The sequence below is a fragment of the Saccostrea echinata genome, unplaced genomic scaffold, assembly GCF_033153115.1.
Source record: "Saccostrea echinata isolate AGI-Se365-2 ecotype Australia unplaced genomic scaffold, CSIRO_AGI_Sech_v1 ptg000029l, whole genome shotgun sequence".
NCBI lineage: Eukaryota > Metazoa > Mollusca > Bivalvia > Ostreida > Ostreidae > Saccostrea > Saccostrea echinata.
The window spans coordinates 44355880-44364749 of NW_026889778.1; the positions used below are offsets into that span (position 1 = coordinate 44355880).

General features: G+C 31.0%; 1 protein-coding gene across 1 annotated transcript; it reads left to right on the forward strand.

The window, feature by feature from the left end:
• Window positions 1-2640: 2640 nt before the first annotated feature.
• On the forward strand, window positions 2641-8561 carry LOC133194292 (TPR and ankyrin repeat-containing protein 1-like). Its single transcript, XM_061330276.1, has 6 exons — window positions 2641-2718; window positions 4486-4970; window positions 5109-5355; window positions 5493-5659; window positions 7111-7315; window positions 8430-8561. The coding sequence occupies exons 1-6, from the start codon at window positions 2641-2643 to the stop codon at window positions 8559-8561; spliced, it is 1314 nt and encodes a 437-aa protein (XP_061186260.1).
• Window positions 8562-8870: the final 309 nt, after the last annotated feature.

Consider the following 8870-nt stretch of genomic DNA (forward strand, 5'->3'; position numbering starts at 1 on the left):
GGGGGGGGGGGGGGGGAGGCTGTTACCTACAGGTATTAGGTCATATGTTTTCTGTTCATGACTTCTTCCATTTTCCTCCACTCTTTGCTCTGTAAAATAATTGAAAAAGCCATGAAGTATATATACTCTTATACATTATAGTTAATGCTAAAACTGCTAATGGTGAAACATTTTGAATGAATCATAATTAAATAATTTGAAAGCTCAAAACTTGAACTATATGGACTGGACTTTTCAGTTTATCACTCACATATTCAGGCATCTTCACCATTTAGACCTAACTTCACATAAATTGTTCTTTGTGATTTTGTTTATCAATAATGTGAATGAGCAGTTACATGTATATTATCATGATTATAGTAACTTGTATGTATACATTATAAAATGTTAACCACGTGTACAAACTCTGGTTCATGTCATTGAACTTCATGATAACAATGTCCACTTAGTTATATTTTTCAGTGTGGAAATGAAACATATTTGTTAATTTTATTTTTTGAGATATTAAACATTGACATTATCTTTATTATTATGTAGTACCTTAAAAATATTATATTACAGTAAGTGATCACCTGTTTGGTTTGATTCAATTGTTGCCTTGTCAATAGGAACACATTTCTGCTAAAGAATAAACATTAATTTTAATATTAACTATACAATACTTAATAATCCTCATAGTTACATGAATACTTATAACCAGTTATGTACACATAAAATAAAACAGAAATCATACTTGAGATTTTATTTTTAGAACTAATTCAAAATAATATGCAATTGAAATTTTATTTCCAAACAGGATTGGATCATTTACATGTGAAATCTATCAATATTATGAAACTATTGAGTGTAAAAACCATTCATCAACATTTACTGTAGAATCCTTAATTTATGTGAGTACTAAATATACTCGAATGAGAACAAGAATTAACAAGTGGACTGCTGCTCAAGAGTTTTCACTTTTTACATGTATTTCAGCTATAAAATAATAAAAGCAGGTAATTTTGCTTCATAAGTGAAACTTGATGTATAAGCTACTGAGTGAATTTCAGAAATAATTTGATAAAACTTTTACATATAATTATAAACACATAGTATATGTATATGTACCTTTAAGCTCTTCCTTCAGCTTTACTTCCATACTGATTTTTTAGTGTGTGTTTCTATACATCTTTTGCATATACCTGTAACAATTAGGAATCAAATTAGTTGATAAATATAAATCATTATTATAAATCATTATAATAGATTGGACATGTGAGTTGTATAAACTTGATATCAATAGGTTTTCACAAACTATAAAGACAAAGTCAGTAAATATTTCCAATTATGATATCACTTTGTGATATTATATTTACATGTATGGGGTTGTCCTTAAGACCTGTGGGACTGGGGAATTTCTTCACCTATAATGACATAATTCCCCAAATACTCTGGTATTGCCCTCTCAACCCTCACTAAGGGGAGGAACCCCCAACATGCTTTAATTTTTTTTTTAAATCTGTTTCATTTCCTATTGACAACCCAAATACCATGTACAGTGTCTCTCTGAAAACTTTAAGGTCAGAAATTAAGTTAATTTCAATGGTTTAGAAAAATTCCTTAAGTTTTTAATTCCTTGAGGGACACACAAAAACTGCATAATGTTCTTACCAGTTCCAACAGGCAAAACCTCATTCAGCTTGACCCTCTCGGTTAACGGGTTTGCATAATAGCGTCTCCCCTATCAGGTATGGGTGACAACATGTTCTTTTTTTCCTTTTCCAGTGTAGACCAAGTATATTTCTGTGTTTGACACATACATGTACATGTAGGTATGTTTACAGAAAATAGACTGTCCAAGTCCCATAACAGCTGCATGGTTCAAGATGGTTATCGATAAGAAGCGTTTCAGGGACAGAAATGTCTTCTGTGCTGGATTTAAAATACCTTGTCAGCTGAATCTATTTTACAATCTTTCAACAAAGCTAGAGATCTTTTATCATAATATTGTCGTCAAATCAACACTTCATCTTTTCGTCTGCCATTAAGACACCATACTTTTAATTCCTTTAAATAAGGAGAGTTCCACTAAGGGAGATAATTTTTCTAATAGTTTCAGCCAACTTCAATCTATTTTTAAATTAGCATAATGCCATTTGCAACCAAATTCCTTTTAACTACATATTGATTTTGAAGGATTTTTGCAATTAAACTGATATGTATAATGTTTTAAGCGTTTCTTGGGTTTTTACAGCATTATAAAGATAGTGGTATTTTAAACACATTGATTTAATCTAATTTTAGACCCCACTTTTACAGAATCAGTGTTGATAAATGAAATTAAATAAAATATTTCTAGTTAGAGCACTTCCTTTAAATTTATTTAATATGTAACATTTGAATAAAAGTGCATTTTTTCCTGCAATTTTTTTCTCTTAATCTCTGGGTGTTTTTCAAAATATTTTCATAAAATGTGCTAAAAATAGAATATAGGGCTATAATAGGGATCCCCAAAGGTACCTGACAGTTTTGATACCGTGATTTATTAGAGGACACATGATGCTAATCAGAAACAATAAAATCAGTCAAAATGATCACAATGCCTTTCATAATAAAATTTGGATTTTGCATGGTTTTCTCGTAGACACGCATTTAAGAACAATGACCACAGTAATTCTCAGCAAAGACAGCACACCAAAAATATTTCAGTATTTCTCAGACTTAACAGTAAAGACGAAAGTAATTATCAGTATTTATCAGAAACAACTAAAATTATCAGCAACAACAGTAAGAATAACAGTAAATATCAGTATATATCAGACTGAGTATTTATCAGCAAGAACAGCAAGTATCAGTATTTATCAAATATTATCAGTAAAATTTGGGATTGTCAGCACTTTTTTCTTCCAGGAGTGCATATTCATCTTAAGCATAAATCCCGTATCAGCGATAGATCAATTAGAAGTTTTAGAATTGAAGCAGAAATCAAAACAAGTCGCCTATTTAAAATTCGGAAATTAAATTTCAAAAAAAAAAAAAAAATAAATAAATAAATAAATAAGAAACGGGACTAGTGTAAACCTATAAGGTTTAGAATGGACATTTTATCTGGGCATTTTAAATTTGGATTTAATATTGCATAATTATTTTAGTTATTACATGTAAAAGTGAACTCAGTAGTGACAGTAAAATAAAATAAAAGTTGAACAGGGATATACATTGTTTGTGTACCACATGCAATGATTTTATAATTGGAAAAGAGATTTTAATATCACGAGCTATAATTATATTGTTAGAACAAATTGGATGTTGTTATTGGTACACTGAACTATAATTTTGTGAACTCATTTGTAATGGAATTGATCAGAATAGACCAATCAAGTCCATCGATACTAAGAAATAAAATTTGAACGGAAATGTAAAGTTACTATTAAGATTCTAGATTAAGAGTAAAAAATTGGGAACTTTGAAGCAGATAGGTAAAAGAGCCTATGGCTAGAATTCCTGTGGTGCAGAGATGGGGACTGAGTCCATAAATATTATTATACCTGGATTGGAAGGTGGTGCCATGTTGGGGTTCATAGTCAACGGACAGACCTAAGGATTAAGCGTAGGTGGTATGGCAATGTTAAGTCAGCCAATGAAAAGTACTTTTATATCCGGGACCATGAATACCCTTTGAGCACAAAATACCCTGTTTTGTCAGAAAACAGCACTCTCTATTCTATTCTTCTTTCTTTCGACCATTTTTTGGCATCTATTGACTCTCTTTTGGAATACTCTTTGGATAACAATTTGGACTGTAATTTTTTGGACCTCACCTAATTATTACTTATGGAGATTTAGTTCTACGCTCTTCTTAAATATATGGGACGGATCTTAAAAAAAATTGCTGTAACCAGTGTATTGGTCTATTCTGATGAGATTTCAGAAACTAGCATTTAATATCTATACGATCACGGTGTTTTCATAAACTTTTGAAAAAAACTTACAAACTTTGCCATTGGTTTACACTAGTTTTCTGCAATGAATGTTTCTGATATTTTAGTTTTCTGATTAGCGATCCGTAAAAGAATGTGATGTCAAATAGAATTATTTTCTGATAAAAATTGAAATAATGACGCATTTTTTAGGGACCACATATGCATACTAATTAAAAGTGGATTTTATTATGTCTTGTGACTGTTATATTTCATGCAAATACGTAGGTTCTTAAGAACTACAAGTTTACAGCCTATTTCACATATTATATGTTTTAACAAATCTCAGCCGGAACAAGATCGTTAGGAAACACATTCTAATCGCTAACCGAGGCTCTTGCTTGTAGGAGTAGCTTTCGGCTTCGTTTGTTGTGACAGAATGAATAAAATGATCTAGTTACAGATAATAAAGGTATAAAATTGAAGTGTATATAGCCTTAGATATTGTTTTTAGGAGCTCAGCTTTACTTACATATATCATTTTGTAATGTGAAACTTTTATTGTATGTCTGTTGTTTTTGTTTAGGGCGAAATTCATGGTTGGTCTGATTTTAATAAGGAAGAAGACTTATCAAAGTATAGACAGTCAAATTTTGACGTCATTTCTGAAGATGAACTATCTGACCAAAGTAGTGATGATGAACCGGAAAGTATACCGCAAAGTAAAACTAAACTGAAAAGAAAGCGGGGAAAAGTTGAGTCGAAAAAAATAATGACCTACGATGTTTTTGAAAAAGAAACATGGAAGAGAATAAAAGATAAGGACTGTAAATATAACCCATCACTTGTTTATACGGAAATCATGTCATTTATCAAAGGATCATATGAGGCATTAGAGTCCGCAACTGGATTTCTTAATTTTGAGGAATATATAAAATTGGGGAGAAAAATGGCGCCTATGTTTACGGAGGAGAGAGAAAAAATCTATGAGATGTTTCAAGCATACGAACATCATAAACAAAAATCCTTTTATATTGATGAGGCGGATATAACTAGGGATTTATATAACAGGTGTTTAACAGAAAAAATGTTATATTTTTTCAGTTTTCTTATAGTTTTTTTTAAAGGTAGTTGTAACCATGAACAAAATTGTTGATACTTATTATGAAAATGATACAATATTGTTTACAATATTGAAATTCTTTGTAGGTTATCCAAACATCGGAATAGAGATATTCTTGTCGATGAGGTTTACGTTGACGAAACACAAGATTTCACACAAGCAGAAATTTGCATTCTTGTATTGTTGTGTCAGAATCCAAACCGCATATTCCTGACAGGAGATACTGCTCAGTGTATTATGCGTGGGACTGCGTTCAGATTCACAGATATAAAATCTCTTTTTCATTTCCTGGCAGAGAAGCACAAATCTAGAAGAATACACGTCCCAGAAAAGGTTTAATCATGCTTTAAATACACTCATCCTCAATTCTATTATTTCATCTTACTATAACATGCATAACAAGCCAAAGATGAATATTTTATGCCTATCTTTGGGCTTCGTTAATTTATTTCAGTTTCTTAAAATTACAGATCTACCACCTGCCGCATAATTACAGATCACATTCAGGCATACTGAATATGGCGTCAAGTGTTCTTGAATTAATGGAAGATTTTTTCCCAGAATCGTACGACAAACTTGAAAAAGATATCGGAATGTTAACTGGTCCAAAACCAGTTTTACTCGAAAGTAATTTGAGGTATGATTTACTCAAATCTTTTACACTTAACACGTTTATTTATGACTTTTGGCAAAAACAAATCATATACATGTATGTATTCCTTTTGAGTAGTATAAAAGGAAAATAAAAATGCATTATCTCGGTTAAAAAGCTATTTTAAAGGTCTGGAATATGAATTCTTGATATGCATAAATACCACAAACCAGCATGTACAACCAAATATATATATATATTTACAGGCCTCGAAGTGGCCTCTAAAATTTAGGCGCCAGCTGGTGCCTTATCAAAAAAAATTAGTCTCCAAAGCAAACTTTTAGTCGCCAGGCAATTTTTCTAAGGTGCCAACTTTAAAATTTAATAGAATATAGGGACCCATGACGTGCCTAAGAAGACACGACATGTCCATTGCTAAAAATAATTTCCTCTTCTTTTAAATTTCTCTTCGCTTTTTCAGAAAAAATGTGAAAATATCAGGAATTCAACGTTCGCCAAGTCAATTTAAAATGGTCGCCAATTTGGCGACTTATGGAAAAACTTTAGGCGCCAATCAAGAATTTTAGGCGGCATGGCGACTAAATTAGTCGCCAATTAGAGCCCTGAAAAAAAAAAAAAAAAAAAAATATATATATATATATATATATATATATATATATATATATATATATATATATATATATATATATATATATATTTATATATATTTATATATATCTATATATATACAGTTTCCAAATTAATCAACACAAGCGCTTTCTGGATTTAATAATCCGTCTTCAGGTGTACATTTGAACTGTTTTGTTTTGCTTGGTAACACACACACACATATATATATATATATATATATATATATATATATATATATATATATATATATATATATATATATATATATATATATATTTATATTTATATATCAGTAAATCTTTAGGCCTTTCGTTTTGTCTTAAGAAGCTTTACAACATAAAAAAGCAGTAGTAACATGGTGACGTCACACAATGATACGCGGAGCATATGAAATCGAAATAGTGAAGCCAAATGTACTATGACCTCATAGTCAATTGCTCTTTTCGTTCAGGTAGACGTCAACCAAAGAACCATCTATTTGTACGTTAAAACCAAAGCTTAACAATCTGATTTAACATATATCAGTTTGATTATGTTTGCATATGTCTGTATTTTTATTGAGTATTTTCCGCACTTCTTACCTGAACGCAAAGAGCAATTGATTTCTGTCCGTTTTCTGTAAAATTTTATGCAAATTTTTCCACAAATTTTATGACATTTCGACGATTTTTTAAAATCAAATTCGTCATTTACGCTAGATAATATTAATCAATATAATTATCAATTTGAACATAATCTACTAGACTAATTGCTGGTTTCTGAAAAAAATGTAATTTATCCTTTTGTAAAATTTTCAAAAAAATAATTTCTAATTCATCATATATTTAGCATGAATCTATTTCTAGGGACCTCCCGTCACTTCTGAATGAGACTAAGAGACAGACGTCTCACATTGAACTTGGGGCGCATCAAGTTATTCTCGTTTTTAAGGAGGGGACAAAAGAAGAAGCACAGAGTATATTTAGTAAAAGTCTTGTTATGACGATTGATCGAGCTAAAGGACTAGAATTTGATGATGTTTTGCTGTTTAACTTTTTCAGGGACTCACATGTAAGGATACTTCTATCATTAATAATATTCATATCTGTCACGAAAGAGTTAGCACATACGCAGGTACGTTAAGGTTTCCCAGAGAATATCGCAGTGTACTCTGTGCCTTCACTTCTCTGAACTACAAATGTATGACGTCATAATTGAAAATGACGTCAAGTCACTGCAAACTTGAGCTGTTATGATGGGGAGAGTGTCATAAACTTTACACCTTATTTCAATCTGCATATAAAGTGTCAGAAAGGTAGTGTAAAATAAACATGTTTTAATCTTTTCTTTATAAATCTTATTTATCCGAATATTTTAGATAACTCTGCTTTATACTCTTGTTTAAAAGTCAGCATGTTCAAAATATATACGAAAATATACGTTTGACATTTACCCTTTTTTATACCCTTGGATAGAAGTAGAATTTATGCTATGTGTATAAAAGAGTCTGGCGCAGGCGATTAATGAGGATTTATTTGAGATCTTTTGTGGAAATCTGTAAGAGGAGTTTCCCCTCTCTAACTGAATCTTGCTTGGGAAAAATGTGTGATGGCTTTGTTTTAATACAGATGACGATATTGAGTGGAAAATACCCTCAAATTTGTCGGTAAGTTGAATGCATTGTGAAATATTTTATACCAGAGTAATAGTATAACTTTTCCCAAGCAAATTTCGGGTTCACAAGGATGCGACGAGTTTATTTATGTGACAAAAAGTTAATAATAATTGTGTTAATCAGCTGCGCCGAAGCGATTTATGTGAAACACTTCAAAAAAGTAGAAATGACCGTCACGTGATCAACGAGGTCATGTGATATCGTAACAAATACGTTTATATATAGCCTACAGAACTCTCAATATAAATTGACCGTACTTAAGTACATAACTTACAAATAGAAATAAAAATCGACCTTGCAATGCAGTTTTATGTTTTGAGCGCATTTAAAAGCTTCGGGAAGCCTTAATATCGCTGTGTACACATATATAACAGTGTCCGTATTAAACTTTGTAAGAATTGATTTTCTGTTCATTAAAAATAAGGAAATGTCAGTGCTTTTAACATTTTTTTATTTCTTATTCTGTTTAAGAAAATTAATTCTGGCCATGTATCCTTTAAATTTCCCTAGGCAAAGAAAGAATGGAGAACTGTGATAAAGTATTTAAATGAAATAACCAACAATCCAGATCATTTGACCAAAGATTTACCCAGTGTTGTGGAAATACAATGTGGTAAGACTTCATTTCATTTTTATCTCTAACATTTTAATTTTGTCTTTTCTTATTCTTCTTACGCAACACTTTCTTGATTATTTTACTATTAGTCGGCTCTGTTATTTTTAAATCATCATTTCTTTTTTCAACATTCTATAGATGATACGATGCAGCGACGCGCACTTGCATTTGACCGAACAAAGCATAAGGTCTTAAATACTGAACTGAAGCTTTTATACACTGCAATCACTAGAGCAAGGGCAAATGTATGGATATTTGATGAAGACGAAGAAAACAGAGCACCAATGTTTTACTATTTTCAGAAGAGAGGTCTTGTAGAAACTAACAAAAATGGT